The sequence below is a fragment of the Lissotriton helveticus genome, chromosome 3_1 (assembly GCF_964261635.1).
Source record: "Lissotriton helveticus chromosome 3_1, aLisHel1.1, whole genome shotgun sequence".
Classification (NCBI taxonomy): Eukaryota; Metazoa; Chordata; class Amphibia; order Caudata; family Salamandridae; genus Lissotriton; species Lissotriton helveticus.
The window spans coordinates 2,057,156,459-2,057,174,590 of NC_136061.1; the positions used below are offsets into that span (position 1 = coordinate 2,057,156,459).

Genomic DNA, 18,132 nt, shown 5'->3' on the forward strand with positions numbered 1-18,132 from the left:
TGATGCCTGGAAACAAGCACAGGTGAAATCCCCCCTGAAGACACCCTCTGCCAACCTCAATGAGCTCAAGAACTACAACCCAATTTCGTTGCTCCCCTTCCCTCGCAAGGTCTTGGAAACAGCCATCAATCACCAGCTCACTTATCACCTGGAAGGAAATAACCTACATGAAGCCACCCAGTTCGTCTTCTGCTCCAACCATAGCATCAAGACCACCTTGAGAGCCGCAGCCAACGACATCAGATTCATCCTCGACCATGGTGAGACTGCAGCCCTGATCCTCTTTGACCTCTCAGTGGCCTTCAACACTATATCCCACCACACCCTCATCACCAGACTCCACCACATCATCATCAGAGAAAACGCCCTCAAGTTGATCAACTCCGTCCTCCCAGGACTCACACAGAAAATCCACCTACCACCCTTCACCTCTGAAACCAAGAGAATGATCTGCAGTGTCCCCCAAAGATCTTCCCTCACTCCCACCGTCCTCAAAGCCCACATGACTCCATTGGCCAACATTTCCCACACCCATGACCTCAACATCATCGCATATCCTTATGATACCCAACTATTCCTGTTTTTCATCGAGGAATGTCACCACCAGATTCAACATCTAGAATGTCATGACCAACATCACTGACTGGATGAGATCCAATTGTTTAAAACTGAACACGAACAGAATGGAAGTGCTCATCTTTGGAAACAACACTTGGTGGCCCACTGCACTCGTACTCTTACCTACCATTGCCCGCAAACTGGGCATCATCCTGGAACGCATTCTCTACATGAAACAATAGGTCAATGCAGTGGCGTCCTCCTGCTTCCATACCCTCTGCATGCTTTGGATGATTTTCAGTCAGATCTCTGTCAGCACCATGAAAACACTGACTCAAGCCCTCGTCACTAGCCAACTGAACTACAGAAATGCACTGCCGGAACAACTAGACGCCTCCTAAATCGACTGCAGACCATTCAGAACGCCTCAGCCACACTCATCCTTGGCTTGCCAAACTGGACCAGCATCACCCCCCCCCTCAAATACCTTCACAGTCTCCCCATTCAAAAGAGATGCCAGTTCAAGCTACTTACCTTTGCCTACAAGGCCATACACAACGCCCGATTCCCCTACATCAATCACCGCCTACCTGACCTACCACCAGCTAATCAGGGCACTCCAATCCGCATCCCTCCCATAATTCCCCCGTATCTGGTGGGGTCATAGTGGAGGTCATTCTTTCTCCTACCTCACCACCAACCCATGGAACGACCTCCTACTCCCACTCCCACTCCGCCTCCAAATCTCCCCTTCACTCGCCAACTTCAGGAAGCGACTCAAGACCTGGCTTTTCAACTAAGGCTCACCATTTCTCAGCTCCTGAATACCACCTGGGGTGATAAGCCACACTCTCCAAATAGTGATAGATTTATTAACAGCTGAAAATAGCTCCAAAATATACAGGCTGATCGCGATGGAGTGCAGGTCGGATACAAGGACCAAGTTAGATAGGTCGAAAAGTTACCTTCTCAGTCCAGCACACAGAGTCCCATTCACGGAGGAGGGGGCTCCAATGAGCATCTCGGACAGTCATCTCTGTAGCACAAAGATCCTTATAAGTAAATAACATTTGCTAATTGGGGATAATCCAATGTTTGCATATTTAAAAGGAGTGAGCATTAACCCAGGACCTGTACATTAAACGCTACTAGTGGGCCTAAAGCACATGTTCCACCCACTTAATTAGCCTGCCAAGGCCTTTCGTTGGAGCATGTGTGAGGAAGGTTAGACTGCCATTTTGACTTGGCCAGATTAACCTTTTGCCAGGCCAAAAACCTTTTTTTTTTAATACATATATGTCACCCCATGGGTAGGCCCTAAACAGCCCAGAGGGCAGGGTGCAATGCATTAAAAAGTAAGGCATGCACTTTTAAGTTTTACATGTCCTGATAGTATAAAATTCTTACATTTGTTTTTCACTATTGCAAGGCCTGTCTCTCCCATAACATAACATTGAGGTTAGCTTATTACATTTAACTCCTAGCACGCTGCGCACATTCCCCCAAGGCCCGGGCGACTTAATGAGTGGGCGGGGTTCAGAGGGCCCTGGCCATCCTCCGCACACGTAAATAACAAAAGGGGGAGAGAGAGAGTAGTCGTATGGATTCGTACTTCCTGGTAGACTATGTATAAACAGTAGGAATCCACCTTTCAATGGAAGGGTTTCCCTACAGTGGTGGGGAACACCCAGTGTTGGTAAAATACCCCTCGCACACCAAAAGGACCCTTGGTGTCATGCTTCATCATTGGGGGGATGCGGCGTGCTGCGACCTACGACTACGTGGGAGCACTTACTTTGATGGCTATGTGTGGTGTGTGTGAGTGTTTTGAATTTATGTAGACATCGTTTACAACAAATACGCTACAACGCTTTCCATTCGAAAGCTGTTTGTTACAACAACTGCTTTGTTACAATGTGAACCATTACATTGCAAGTAGTTACAATGACTTTCTGTAGGGGGCAGGAGGTGTTGGATTTACAATTCAACACCTTCCCTGCTGTTGCATAAACTGGAGTAGGAATAGTAAATGATACTATTCCTAAGTCCAGCGTGCTCCCTATATCAACTCATTATAACAAATTGAGATGTAATGGTTTGCGATCTAACAATGCGGTTGTTGTAACGACCATGTTGTAATGGAATGCGTTGTAGTGCATTCGTTGTAAAGAGATATATTCCTTGTCATTGTCCTCCTCGATGAGGACGCAGGACCTCACATCTCAAGCTCCTAGGCTTTTTCAGAACCAGCAAGTGTACGACGTATCCTCAACGCCGGACTTCACATCAAAAGCCTCCTTGTTGACAGCCTTCTCATCGACGACGTAGGACCTCGCATCGCAGTCTAGTAGCTCGTCAGAACCAACACTGCACCCTGCATCTCTGACCAGGGCCTCGCATTGTCTCGGCTGCATGATGCATCCTTCATACAAGACTCTGCAATGCTTCGCAGAAAGAATTTAAGCACTCTTGTTCAGCAGGTCTAACTGAGGCCACGTAGCCGGTCCGCGCACCATTGCAGTCGACCTGAACTTGTGACTTTGCCTGGTCCAGTGTGACCAGATATCCACAGTTGGTGCTTTATGCTTTTTGGCGCTATATTCACTGAAATTGTTAAAATTGCAAGTCTCAGGTTCTACTGATTGGATTTCTGTTGTTTTGGTTTTGTTTTATTTATAAAAATGTTTTCTATTTTCTATGTTTGTGTGGGATTTTTTCATTTGGCATGTTTTCACTTTATTACTGTTTGAAGTACTGAATAAATACTTTACACATTGCCTAAGGTAAGACTGACTGATCTGTGCCACATTTTCTACCAGAGGGATGAGCAAAGGTTAATTTGGGGCTTGTTTATAACTTCACACTGACAAGGATTGTTGTGATGTTCTTTAGGGTTTCACCCCCTCAACCAGTAACCACGGGGCGGTGCTTGTGACAAGTTGGGGCTACATCTTACCCTCTACACCCTCTACACTGCTCACTGCTGGTTGCTGCTTTCTTTGGGACCCCCTACCTGCGAGTCCTCCCGCCGCCGTTTTCCTGTCATCTGCGGCTGCCGAGTGGAGGACTCGCCTACCCAGCATTCTTTGCGGCACTGCTTGGCGCTCCTGGATGCCGTCATCCCTGCGCCCGGAGGCGCTATAAACAGCCTGCAGCCCGGGGGAGTGGGCGGTGCTTGTGACAATTTGGGGCTACATCTGGTCCCTTACCTCTCTGACCCAGAATACCAGAGTCTCTGCAAAAACATAAAGGTACTCCGAACTTCGGTACTAAATTATACTGACTCAATGCCATATCCCTCCCGGTTGCTTGTATTACCATTCTGCCAGAGTTTACAACGCAACCTAGTACTGGAGTGTTCCCGAACATGTCCCCAAGGGGTGCCAAGGGTGTTAAGGGAAGGATATCCCCAGTGGGAGGCTCCTTGAGGGGCACTATCGATCAGTACATTACAAGGGCAGCCTCAGTGCTGGAACAAGAGATTGCCAACGCTGAGCGCCGTCTTTCCACAGAACTCCAGAACAGACGCTCTTCGCTAGGGCTACTTCAACAAGCCACAACTCCCAACTCGATCAATGGGTAGGGAAAAAATCTATATATAGCGACATCAGCGTCCCTTCTATACTCCTTGATGCTACAACAACATCAGAACTCAGTACATCCCATAGCAATAGGGATTCTAGTACAGACCTTGTGCTAGAAATAATCCCTGAAGAATCCCTGATACTTCATCCTTTAATGTACAACCCAAAGAGCAACTCCCAACCCCCACTACCATCTAAAAGACCCACACTAAAAAGAAAGAGGGGAGGAAAAGTCAAAAGGGGAGGCAGGCTAAACTATCTAACATTTCCCGGCATCCCCCGACTATTCAAAGTATAGGAACTGAGAATATAGCTATAGGTCAGACACCGATTCCACTCCCCCTAAATCAAGACCTAAACCATGATCTAATGGGGAATATTGAGATCCTTGTAAAAGGGTTCTCGGACCTCAAAAACAAAGTAATATACTGGTTAGGGAACAACAGACCCCTACCACCCAACATTAATGGGGAAATTTTAAATGTGAGAAGGCTTGGTTGGGTAGGACAGAGGCCCAAAGACAGGCAGGGCGATCTGATAATCATCAATTTCAGGGACCACAGGGTCATCTCGTTCCTCAACGACTGGTATCATGAGAGTGGAGGGGAGGGGATCAGGATACATGACCTGAGTTATTTGTATCCTAGGTCACTTCTACCCAAGAAATCAAGGTTAATCAACCCACACCACAGCACCCTGGGGGGCCCAACTTTTAACATCCAGACCTCAAATAGATTTGCTGCCTTTACCGGTTTGGATGGGGTAGATTGACTCACCAACGTACTGCCCACTGTCCCACGTGTATTAAATACAATGGACTCACTAAACACTTCCAAGGGTCCAGTACCAAGTATCCCAACCTTAAGAAGTCCCAAGTTGGTTCGAGATCGGGTAGGCCCACTAGGGGAGGGAGAGACTGAACAGATTCATACAATCAGTACACCTAAGGTACTACCTTCTTTAACGAATTCCAAATTACTATCTGAAGTTGATAATAGGAATTCAATACTAGACATCATCTTCTGGAACGTAGCTGGACTTCAGAATAAATTTGCGAATACCAACTGGAGTACAGAAGCAACATCACATAACATTATTGCTCTACAGGAAACATGGTTATGTACCCCAGTTCATTTGCTGGGCTACAAAACCTATTTTTCAAAAGCCATTCCATCATTATCTGGAAGAGCTAAGGGGGGCATGATAATCTTTATATCTAATACCCTCCCCGCTGACAAAATCGAAGTCCTAAAGCTAGGCACCAACTACCAGGTTTTAATGATAGTTCATAAAACTCCCACTATCTCTGTTATCATAAACTTCTATAACAGTTTGAACACATCAGAATTAACTGATGTTTTAAATGAGATTTCCCTTCTAATTGAGGACTTACCCCAGAAACATATTAAAAAATCGGTAACATTAATATGGGGCGGTGACTTCAATTTGACCCTGTGCAAAGAGAGTGGGTCCAAAAAATGTGGTATTGAGGATGAGGGTGAGAACAACCCGACACACTTCTCACACACGACTGGCGGAGACCACATGAATGAAATAATGGCAGCTACAAATCTGGGTTTTGCAAACGAAATAGTCAAACTACCTGTACCTTTTTCCAGAACCTTTAATGGAAGGGGTGCTATTGTATAATTGACTTTATACTTACGTCAAAAACCATCAAACCTAGATCAGGCAAGTTCGAAACAATAATGAACGCAGTTAGCGACCACTTTCCAAATTTGTTCTCAATGAGCAGTTTCTATGCTATGGCAGAGAAAGCTTATTGGAGTATTTTGGACCAGCAGTCTCTTCACGTAGACAAACTAAATGGTTTCTCATTGAAATGGGGTAAGATCGACAAAAATGTATTAATGACCGATGTATTAAAGAAAGCTCTTCCCATGGTCCTTGCTTGTTTAGATCCGCTCACTACCCCCGACTTGGTACTGTCCAACAATGAGACCATCACTAAAACCATAAGAGACGAACTCCTACGTAAAAAGAAATTGAAAGGGTCCTTAAGGGAGGGTTGGTTTAGCACAGATTGCACAAAAGCCTATACAAAATTAAAGGTAGCTCTAACAAGGGAAATAAGGGATAGAAACGAAATAGTGGAATTAAGGAAAAGCTACAAACTAGCCCTAAAAAAAGGAAAAACTCAGATCAAGGACAACTTATGGAAGCAGCTACATGAGAGTTGCCTCATGAAAGATAATATCACCTTTTGGAGGATAGTTAAATCTCCTTTCCTTTGTGATGGAAATGATTCCCCGAAGCTGGAAGTGGCGATAAATGCCGCCGAGTGGGTTGAACACTTTTCAAACATCTTTAGAAAGGATGATGACAGCCCATCAGGCCCAGCAGAGTGCTTGAAGCCAGTCAACTACCCACTACAGCTAAAAATTACACATAAAGAAGTTATCAGTGCCCTTAAAATGTCAAAACCCGGTAAAGCACCAGGCCCGGACGGGGTTCCGGCAGACCTTTTTAAATATAACTTAGACCTGTGGTCTCCTATTTTAACAAGGGTTTTGGAGGCAGCAGTAAGCACAGGACTAGTCGAGTCATGGTCCACGTCCATTCTAGTTCCAATTTTTAAAAAGGGTGGCCGTCAAAGCCCAGCTTGTTATCGGCCCATATCACTTTTGGATTCCCTCGGTAAAACCGTTGGACGAATCCTTTTAGACCATCTTCAGATCTGGGCCTCTGACAATAGGATAGTCTCGGATCTACAATATGGGTTCCGAGAAGGCCTGGGTACGGTCGACCAGGCCTTGAACCTAGCCTATTAATAGGGAAGTACGTCTCAGTGAAGGGAGGAGCCCTGCACATGGTCTATGTAGACCTAACTGCAGCCTTCGACTGTGTTAGTCATTCAAAGTTGTGGGCGATAATCTTAGACATGGGGGCAGATCCCCAGCTGGTGAATTTCCTAAGAGAGCTTTACTCAGACGCATCTGCTAGGGTAAGATATGGGGTCCAGGGAGAGTTGACCAAGCCATTTAGCATTGAGAGGGGGGTCAGACAGGGTTGTGTTCTGGCCCCCTTTTTATTCACACTGTATATTAATGGGTTAGAGTGTGAAATGGTCAAAGAGAGCCCAGACCTACCATCAATACGGCGACGTCCAATACCAGCGCTCTTATACGCCGACAACGCCGTTATTCTGGCCAGAACCCCAGTACAGCTACAACGCTCGCTAAACACCTATTGTAAATTTATGCATTCCCTGAATCTTAAAATTAACATAAAAAAAGACATTCACAATGCATATTGGTCCGGGAAAAAATAAAACAAAAAGTAAAGCCATATTTGTTAACAACTCTAGCTTAGAGACCACAACTTCTTACCCTTATTTAGGGATCCTTAAAGACAATAAGATGAACTGGGTAAAGGCAATCCAAGCTAGGAAGTTATCCTTTTTAAGGACTACAAAGCGCTGGTGGCTTTTGCTCAAAAGCTAGGCAAGAGATCGCCAGAAGAGATGCTGAGGATATATCAGTCAAAATGCACCAGTGTCGCCAGTTATGGTTCAGGGCTATGGGGCTACTCAAATACTAAAGCATTACAGAAGGTAGAGAACTCTTTTATTAGATACCTTTTGTCAGTTCCCCTAAGCACAACGACATATGGCTGCCACTTAGAACTAGGACTGGACCATATAGCAGATATTATTAAGATCCAGCCCATAATCCTCATAGAGGAATGTATGCTACTTGATAACAGTCATAAGATCAAATGGTTGGCTTACGTAAAGGCCTTTTTTAATGACCTAGGCTTGCAGAGTTACTTTATTCACCTGGCCACTATCTCTGAAATATCCAGAAAGGAGCTTAAAAGGATCTCCTTCCTTCATCTGGGCGACCTTCGATTGGCTCAAGAAATAGGAAAGTGTTCAGTCCAACATCTGCTGACCATCCAAACCACCTTCTCGATCCAACCATATCTGAAGTACAATTTAACTCAATTTGAGAAATTTTTGCTTACTTGACTTAGATTGACTATATTTCACAGGTTGGTCTCGTTTCCTAAGCAGAACGACTGGTCTAAGAACTTGCCACCATGTCCGTGTGACAACAACTCACCACAATCTTCAATCCACGTCTTCCTGTTCTGTAAATTTTATGAGGCTCCACGTAGACGATGGATGCTTCCGTTATTGAGACAATTGGGACTCCGATCTTGTCGACCAGCATTTCTAGCACTCCAGATGCTAGAAAATGAACTATATGCTAAATCCATTGCCTGCTTTTTAAAATTCTGTGTAAATCATCGCCCTAATCTTAATTAATCAATGTCTGTCGTATTTTTTAACTACATAATGTATTCTTCCTTTTTAAATGATTTTAACTGGAACCCCGTTACATTTGTACTTTTATGGGTTTTTTCGAATAATGAAAACCGAATAAAGACTATTGACTGTTTGACTGACTGACTGACTGACAGTAACCACATTTCTTACAAAACCCATAATGCCCCTTAAAACGTTTCCCTTGAAATCCCTTATAGGATAGTTTCAATGAGGTTGACACTCACCCCATGGCAATCAAGCGGGGATATTACGTCATGCCTTTCACATTGTTAAATCCTACGTTTGGTGAACTCTGCAGCTCGAAATCTAGAGTACAGCACATTGACACTGTAAAGAAGAAGGAATAAAGTTCACATTATAAAAATGCAATCACGAAGAAATTGGTTTTAATTTTGTGAAAGATTTCTTCACAGTGTGGCAACAAAGAACTGAACTGAGTAGTACACAAAGGAAATAACACATAAAGACGCTGGTCTCAAAGAGCTTACATTATATTCAGGCCGACCGCGAAACATAATCAGAAATTTATTTGAAGATTAGCAAGGTCAGTCAGTGTAATCAACAACAGGAGGGCATGGAGAGGCCTCGACTTTTAAAGCAGCATGTCATTTGTTTTCAAGACATCCAGCAACGACATTTTCTTAGTAACTTATATTTCCTTATTAATTCTGGAAGGGAACAAGGCCAAACACATATTGCAACTTCTGCCAAGTCTTTGGTCCCATGATAAAAGCCATTACTATTCTCTGCAAGGGATTTACTTGCTACACATTAACCAGTACAGATTCATCCCTTGTTTGTATTCCTTTGTGCTCCTGGTCTCCAGCTCTTTCATGGGTTTATGTTAAATATGTTGCTGTTCTTAAACTCAGCTTGTGTTGTTGAGTATTAAAACATGAACATCGGTTTTTATAAGACATGTCATTGTTTCATTTGGCTTTTCTATAACAAAATGCAAAAGTGTAATTTGGTTTTGAGACGTCTTGCCCCTATCAGAAGTTCCAGTCACTTTCCCAAAAGTAAGATATAGGTGTAAATAGAGTAATACATATGTACTTGTGTTCACGTTCACAGCCTTGCTTGCCTATTCAAATTTTAGAAGTCAAATAGGCTGAGTTGGAGGGGGCAGAGAACAAAGTTACATGAAGGTTAGTTACACTATGTGGGGAAAATTCAGGTGAATGGGTCGGCAGGTACTGAATGTGTATACATTTGTTTATTTGTGGTTTTATATAGTCTGGGCCAGATTTAAAGTTCTACACTTTACTAATGCTTTACACTAGGTGTTCATCACAAATCTGACGCAAACCAGAGCGGTGTTGAATTGGGATTTACTTTTTGCAGTGGAAAGCATCAGATCCAAAGTACACAAAGTAGTGCTATTTGGTGTCAATAAAGCATATCATGAGTGGTTAGGGGAGAGGAGTTGACCTAACGGCTAGGGCGCTCGACCTCGGACCTGGGGATCTGGTTTCGAGTCTCGGAAACGACGCCAAAACTTCCTGTGATTCTGGGCAAATAACTTAATCTCCCCGTGCCTAAAAAATGAAAGTGTGTCCTCATATAACGTAACTGGAAAAATATGTAAAGCGCTCTAATACCTGATTCGGTTCAGGTCTAGTTCGCACTATATAAAACTCTGCAAAAAAAAAAAAGTGGTACGTGGGTGTTTCCATGCAGCCATCCATAGTGTTTGATGTAAAGCCCTAGCTACAAAAAGATGTAGACAAGGCTTTCCAACAAAAATGTTCACCGTCATGGGACAGTCAAGAATGAGAAAAGTTGTATTTCCTTCAAAAACGTCCAGCTTTCCAGTGTGCTGTACTATACATCAGATGCAGTGGGATTATCAGCTTGGGTTCTTCTAAAACACCATACTCACCTGGGCCCATAAAGCATTCATACAATAAGCTGGCAATCATCCACTGGTGATCAGGACTTATTTGACCTTATAATGAATTATACCTGTACACCATTTCTTACCAAACCATACCACCGTAGCTCCTAATTTCCTCCGGTCGATAGATCAGGTTGTTAGCATAATAGGCATAAATGACATTTACCTTTATTTCTTTGAATGACCACAGACTCGGGAGAGTTTTAAAAACTTTATCTATGCAAATATTTTGTGAGTCAAATACCAATACATGTCAAACACAAACTTTTCAAGAGAAATGGTCAAAGTAAAACATAAAAACTTAGTAAAATCTTATGAAGTTGGTAGCTGGGAAGGGTGGAAAAGGAAAATGGTACAAGGACATACCACACAGAGTTATGTTTACCTACAATGGTGTGAGAACCAACCCCTGGCCAAAGGAGGATGAAAAGGGACTCCCGAGTAGTCAGGAGCCAACAGATCAGGACAGGTTCAGGACAGGACAGCTAACCTCTTTTAAGTGCAACACCAACGTCAATGGACAATGGAATGGGGAGAGGTCATCACACCATACTAATGTAATGTCATTTTGTAAGGTTCATTGTTCTATGTTCTCTCCCCTTACTTATTTTACCATACTTTAATTCCCACCCGTATTTTATATTAATATTTTATGCATTGTAAGCAAATTGCCTTTTTCTCCTTCCCCTCTCCAGGTCAAGAGGTTCTGTTCCCAGGAGCGTCTTCTGGTCAACTGTATTTTGGCAGCAATTTAATGGCACAGCTTGAAGTTTGAGAGAGTCCAATGCACGTGCACGCAAACAAGCAGATTGTAGAGTTCATTTACTCTCCAGGCCCCAATACGAACTAATAACAAAGTCAAAGAAAAACACATTAGAATACCAAAATAAATGACTGCACTGTATACCACTTATTCCTACTCTACTCCCTTTAAGTTATTTAAACTAATGCATTAGCAGTTTAGTAAGACATGCGAGGTTTAGTTTAAGCATAGCCATGTGCATTAACATGTGAGGATTAAAAGTGGCCATCTTTATTACTACTGCACAGCTGCAAAGATATCCCACCAAAGAGAAAGACGTCATATTACGTAGATGCAGTAGACGCATGCGCAGTATATTCCTGCGTTTTCGGCAGCCATATTAAACCACTCGAATAACTTGTGAGTAAAGCACATAGAAAAGCTTCCCCTAGATTAAACAAATGTTGTGGAGTGCAATTATTAGGACTCACAATAAATATTGGTTACATTATTACATGTCTTTACGTATGAAACCTTGCTCCATCAATCCCCTCTTTGATGGCATTCTATGCCATCACTAATTACCAAACCAGATGCCAATTTTAGCAACTTCCCATTTCTATTTCTTCTCTCATTTTGGAATTTTCCTTTCCTTTTCTCTTTTGAAAACCCTTCATTCTTTTGTAAAAATCTCCCTTTATTTCTTCAAGCTGAATTTCATCATATTTTCTTTTCCTTCCTTTTCCATTCACTCTATACCTTTTTCTTTTACTGCAGCATTTGCACCAAACCATTATTGTTAAAACTAATAGTGTTATTCCCATCATTGGCATCAGTATTTGACCTATAATATTTCTTCCTACATTAGAAAACAAACTACCTATTGAAGAAATACTATTTGTCAGTTTCTTCCATACAATATCAACTCCCAGTGGTTTCAATTCTTCTTCCAAATTCGTGATATTTTTGACACATCTCCCAATTTAAATACTTTTATCAGGTATGTAGGTGCAACAATGTTGCACCTTCAACATTTTACAGACTCCGCCCTCTTTTGCCAGTAATATATCACGGGCAAGTCGATCTTGTAAAACCATAGATCTGACTGCTTCTAATTCAGTATTGATCAATAAGAATCCTCCAGCAGTGTCAGTCGATAAGAGATCCACCACTGTACATAGTTTACAAATTCTTTGTGTATTCAGAATTACTCCCACTGAAGGTATCAATCAATGCACTGAATATATCTCCTACAATTTCTGAAAAACTAGCCCTTTTGTTCCGCGTTAGTCCGTTATTTTCTTCATTGCTTCCAGTGATTCTTTTTACATGGAATACCTTTGGGAATACTATTCCGAAATTAGGCACCTTAAAGTAAGCTCTGTTTCCATAAACGTAATAAACTCCAGGAAATACTGGATCTGTTCCCCCTTTTAGTCACCATCCCCCAATTATCAGGAAATTGTGCTCACGTTCACTGGAACCAATAAATATATTGTTATACTCTGTTTTTAACCTATGGAGACAGATTTTCCCTTTCTTTTCAAGGTCCAGGGACATAGCAGTATGAGTCTTACCAGTCGCAATAAAGTCTTCCCTCTCAGCCCACTTAGGTATCTAAAGTTTCGGTTCAGTAGCCCTTCTATGGAAATCCTGTCTCCTTTTCACCACTAAATTCAAAAATATCTTTTCTTCTTCATGTAACCTGCATGTTAGATTATTCTTATGTGCTTCAGCTATATCTATTGTTTGCATTGTTAGAAAATATTCACCCATGAACTGTGAATCTCTACTGCTTACTTTTTAATTTTTTATTTTAAAGGTTTTATATAGCGTTGGCTAGACCCGGAGGTATCAGTGCGCTTTACATGAGCATCGGATCATAGTTACAGGTTACATTGTTACAAAGGTTACACAGTTATTAGAGCATGGCAGCATAGTTACTTGTAAGGTCGAGAAAATCATTAAGAACAAATATGAAGGAGAAATGAGGCAGGGGGAAAGATTCAGGAAGAGGTGTGGCGCCGCGGCCAGGGCGACTGACGCTGGAATCTGGGGACCACGGTTCGATCCCCGGCTCCGGCGGCAGGTTAGCCCAGCACCATGTGACTCTGGGCAATAGCTCGCTTAATCTTCCCGACGGCCCCCAGCGCCTAGAGACCCTTACGGGTGATTGTGCGCTTTACAAATGTGGACTTTACTTTACTTTATTCAGGGGAGGGAGAAGGAGCTGGGAAAGTAGACAGGTAAGGAAGGGGGGAAAGAGGAGGGGAAGGTGAAGGACACCGCATGGAAAAAGGAAGGGAAGGGCGACGGGGACACAAACCGGTAGACGAGTCAAAGCAACGTTCAAAGTCCAGTAAGCAGTGATCCCAGGGGAAGTGGTATCACTTCCCTATCTCAGTTGCGGGAGGCACACTTTATGCAGTGGACTCTCTCAGAGGGATCTCTGAGACTCCAAGGCCTACATACTGGATCCTACCCCAAAAAGGGGAGAGGGAGTGCTTTGGCAAGGGGTGCCATACAATACCTCAGCTGTGAGTGGCTCCCTTGGCGCAGTGGACTCTCTCAGCGGGTTCACTGAGACTCCAGAGTATAAATATTGGATCTTTCCCCAACAAGGGGAGAAGGAGGGCTTAATCAAATGGCACAAAGGACAGGGGGCTAGGCAGAGTAGCAAGCAAGATGAGAGATTCAGGGGAGAGGGAATAGGAGCTAGTGAGTTAGACAAAGAGAGAAAGAGTACTAAATGGGAACAAATATAATTAATGAGTTATTATATAGCGCTGACTAGACCCGAAGGAATCAGAGTGCCTTATATGAGGAATAATAATGTTGCAATTTACATCAGTTAAAAATATACATAAGTATCAAGAAAAGTATTTAAAAAACATTGGGGACAAGGTGAATAGAGCAAGGAAGGGTAAGGGGATAGGGTAAAGGTGTAGGAGCAAGATAGGACGTAGAGACGAGGGGAAAATCTGCCCAAGGTCCGTCTGGGTAGGTGACAGCAGAGGGGGGAGTCCACAACCCATCTCCTCTTTAGCTATATGGTAGCTCCACTGGGCATCAGCCAAATCGCTAGGTCTCCACAGTCTGGGGTAATTTCTGCAGGTTCCAAGTCCTGATGTGTAGGCAGGTTAGCGGATAGGTTCAAGGCCTGGTCAATGTCCAATTGTTGTCCCAGGGAAGTAAAACAACGTGTAGGGGGCCACTATGGAAGCCATCTTGGGGTCAGGCAGGGTACTGTACTGTACACTGGTACACTGGTGGCCATCCTAAGGTCAGGCATCTTGCAGTTAAAGTCAATATCCAGGACAGCGGCCGCCAGAGGATAACAAATCCAGCGTGCACACACCATCACACGCACAAACATGCACAAGCACACACAAATGTGAGAAAACACTCTCATATGCGCACTGACGCACACACCCAAGCACATAGACAGAAAACATCCAAGAACACAAGCACACATAAAAATCCCATGCTCTACTACAAAAACACCCAAATACATGCACATGCAAACATCGTCACATGCACAGACATGAACAAGCACACACAGATGCGCTCACACCATCATACATGCAGACACGCAAAAACACAGGCACACATACAATCACATGCTCCAGAACAAAAATACCCAAGGACGAACACACAAATACATGCACACACACACACACCATCACACGCACAGACATGCACAAGCCCACAGAAATGTGAACATAGTCTTTCATACACGCACAGGCGCACACACACTCACGTGCGTCTGCACACACCCCCTCATACATGCACAGACGCACACACAAAAGCACTCCCATGACACATTTCTCCAGGACTGCTGCAGCAATGATGGCAAACAATGGCAGGTTTGGACAGACTAATGAAAGAAGGCTAGTTGTACATGCAAGAATCGGTTGAGGCCAACAAGATGGTAGGCCCAGAGTAAGAGTCACACCAACCTCGGCATAAAATGGCGACCCCCAGGTCAACAGAAAATGCAAGCCAAAGAACAGCAAGCCTTAGTATTGTAGGCTTTCTTTTTGTCTGTGGTTTTGCAACTCACTTTGCGCTGAGATGATTCATGTAAAAATAGCAAACCCTATGAGCCCAGCAATATTACTTGGGATTATTGCTTTGGGAATGCCCTGTGTGCTTCTGGCTGCCAAAGCAGGTCGCCTTCCTGTCATGGCAGGTCTCCAGGATGGTCCAGCATCCATGTCTCAGCATCGGCCCAGTCAGGAAAACAAGAAGATCAAACAGAGGGTTCAACTCGGCCAGACCGACAGGAGACAGCAACTCAACCTCTTGAACGCGTCATTATGAGGAGCACTCATCAAAAGATTCTACGGCAGAGTAGGGTGCAGACCCACAATCCCAGGAAGCTGGGCGAAACACATGAAAGGGCCACAAACACGATCGACTATAGCCTCACTGGGGAATCGGGAGCGGAGTTAGAGAATCCACTCACCATGGCCATCGATGATGGGGGCTGTACGGCGGCAGGGAGCAGCACCAGCCCTAGATCACGAGAGACTGTTCAGGTGGAAAATAGGGATGGCCTCAGACGTGACCAAAAACAGCGCTGTGGTCTCACCAGGAAGCAGGATCATTGCTATCTTGTGGAGTCAAAAACCTCCGGAGGACTTGCCGAACGAGCAGAATGGGCAACCAGCAAGCCAGCGAGGCCGGGGGCAGCCCACAAATCTGGTCCAGGTGCTCCAGGGGTAAATAAAGCGGATTTCACTAGTCCCTATTCCGCCTGTGAGTTATCCTGCAGGCCTGCAGCTCAGCAATGCAAGTCCTGTCCAAATCTGCTCACTGGTTTTCCTCGATATGAGCCCCCATACCCTGCAGCTCACCCACTTCGCCAGAGTTCATACAGGACCACACCATGCATCACCCACCAGCAATCTCCAGGCTCCGACGATGCACTTCCCTTTCTGCTCAGGCCAGCTTCAGACTCCCCCTGCTGGCAGGTGCACCTCACGTAGGCCCGGGCTATTTATATGCTATTTATTCACTGCCGTCAATGAGGCACTCGTGTGGCCTCCAGAAGCAGTTCCACAGCCCACTCCACACTAAGGCTGCACACCCAGCTATTACCGCCGGGGGGAGATAAGCCACCAGAAGTATTTTTGGAGCTCATAGCCCCTTTTAGCTGTCGGATCACAAATGCCTAGAGACGGTACATACAGCCGTTCCTGACCGGCAGGCCAGGCGAACTGCAAACACAATCAGAGCTCTCCACGCCCACACACCAGCTCCAGCGCTATCTCACCCCTCAAAGCCACATACCAACTAAAGGTCTCCAGGCAGCCAAGACTCCTTGTATTCTCCGTCCACCTCTGCCGCAACTCTTCCAGCGCTCTCAGCAGTCTTTATGCCCAAAGGCAGGTTCTCACTCCTAGCTCCGACGTGGGGGGTAAAGGGGTTACTGCTCACCTCAGCTTGTATCTTCACGCACTCTCGTACCTCCGATCCAGGCCTGGCAGGTCCAACTCGTCTGCAACTCCCCCTTGCCTTCAGCTAACAGGTCCAGCACGCATACTGGGCTCCCGCAATCTTCACTCATACTTGTTGCCACAACAATGTTCTCGCCAGGCACCCCTGCCATTTCAGCACCAATCACACCCGGCACAGGGTGGAGGGGTGGGAGTGTCCACAGCCCGCACTCGCAACACAGGTTCCTAGCAGCTCTGGCCACACAGCACAAGTATGGCAGCTGCCATCTTGCTGTCGCAATGCGCCTCCGGCTTCAAGTTTAGTTTACTGGCTTATCAGGGTTGCTCGCCCTCCGATCCAGGGCTCAAAATGGACAGAACATTATTCCCAGTCTGATTCAGCTGCCCACGGCTGCAGATGGACCGCTGTAAACAGGATTATGGACGGAGAGTCAAACTAGGTCGGCAGAGCTGCTTCAGAGAGCAGCCATCTAGCCAGGACAGGGTTCATATTCTTACGCAGGGAAACTTCGGAAAAAATCACATCTATGTTAGAATATTAATATTGTAACTTTCCAGTTTTGTAAAATAGGCTAGCTAAAATACTACATAAAATACCATTTGTCAATGGTAAATGCTGATATGTTACTCCTTCTGCCACTGATGTCGGCAATTTCATACATTTTTTATAAGGAACAATGGTCCTAAGCTTAAAAAAAGGTATACAAACAGATTCTTTTATAGACCACAATGAGTGTTATAAGTTCAATTCCAATGTCCAGCCGGACATGGAATATTTATTTGATCAAGGTAGACGAAAATTTTTGAAATTAGAACAGGCACAAATAAAGAGGGCACAGTCCTGTACCCAGTATGAGGGAAAGAAAAAATGAAGGGAAAGGTAGAAAGCAAATTAGATTTTCAGGCAATAACTTTTTGGAGCAGAACGTGTCTTGCATCTTAATACATAGTACTGCAAGCTCAAAAATGTCAGTGACAGCAATATATTAACACAATGGTACAATTGCGACACTGTATGTGAAAGTCGACGTTTCGATCCCATGCCCCTATGCTAGCGGGATCATCATCAGGACTAATGGTAATTGCCTGGTTGTATGAATAATAACAACGCCTTACAGTGGTGCAGATTCAGTTGCCATGTTCCCAAGGTCTCAGAGTCGGGTGCTGTTAACAGTGCCTGCTTGCAGGGATCAGAGCAGTTGCGTATTAGGGGGTGCTTGTCCGGGGTAAAGAATAGCCGAAAATTCAGCAAATTAGCGCTGGGACCCACAATAGGGTTCCTTGCGGAGCTCCGAGGAGTCTCTTTAGGCAGTAGACGCGTATATGTGAGTCTCCATGACACATCCTAGCCATGGGTGCAAGCATACAATCGGGTTACACAGGTCTTCCATCTAGGTAAATCCACACGCCAACATCTGCCCTTGTCTGACAAGCTATGTTCTCCCACTCCTCTTTTTCTTTTATATGTGCTTTATTTTGTACGTCTCTCATTTCTTCCCATGTTCCTACGTCTCCTAGTAGCATAAGTCAGAGGCTGATTCCACATGCGTCAATTTTCTTGTTTACTGCTATTTTGT

At 44.4% G+C, this 18,132-nt stretch overlaps 1 protein-coding gene across 2 annotated transcripts in view; it reads right to left on the minus strand.

Moving 5' to 3' along the window:
- Positions 1 to 10,982: 10,982 nt before the first annotated feature.
- The window catches only part of LOC144825254 (uncharacterized), a 233,785-nt gene continuing 226,635 nt past the window's right edge, over positions 10,983 to 18,132 (minus strand). For both annotated transcript variants that reach the window (XR_013609356.1, XM_078684095.1), the window contains one exon: positions 10,983 to 11,197. Coding sequence is in view for 1 of the 2 variants with exons in the window: in XM_078684095.1 (XP_078540221.1) it covers positions 11,170 to 11,197 (28 nt within the window). In the remaining variant the exon portion in view is untranslated. The remainder of the gene's footprint in view (positions 11,198 to 18,132) is intronic.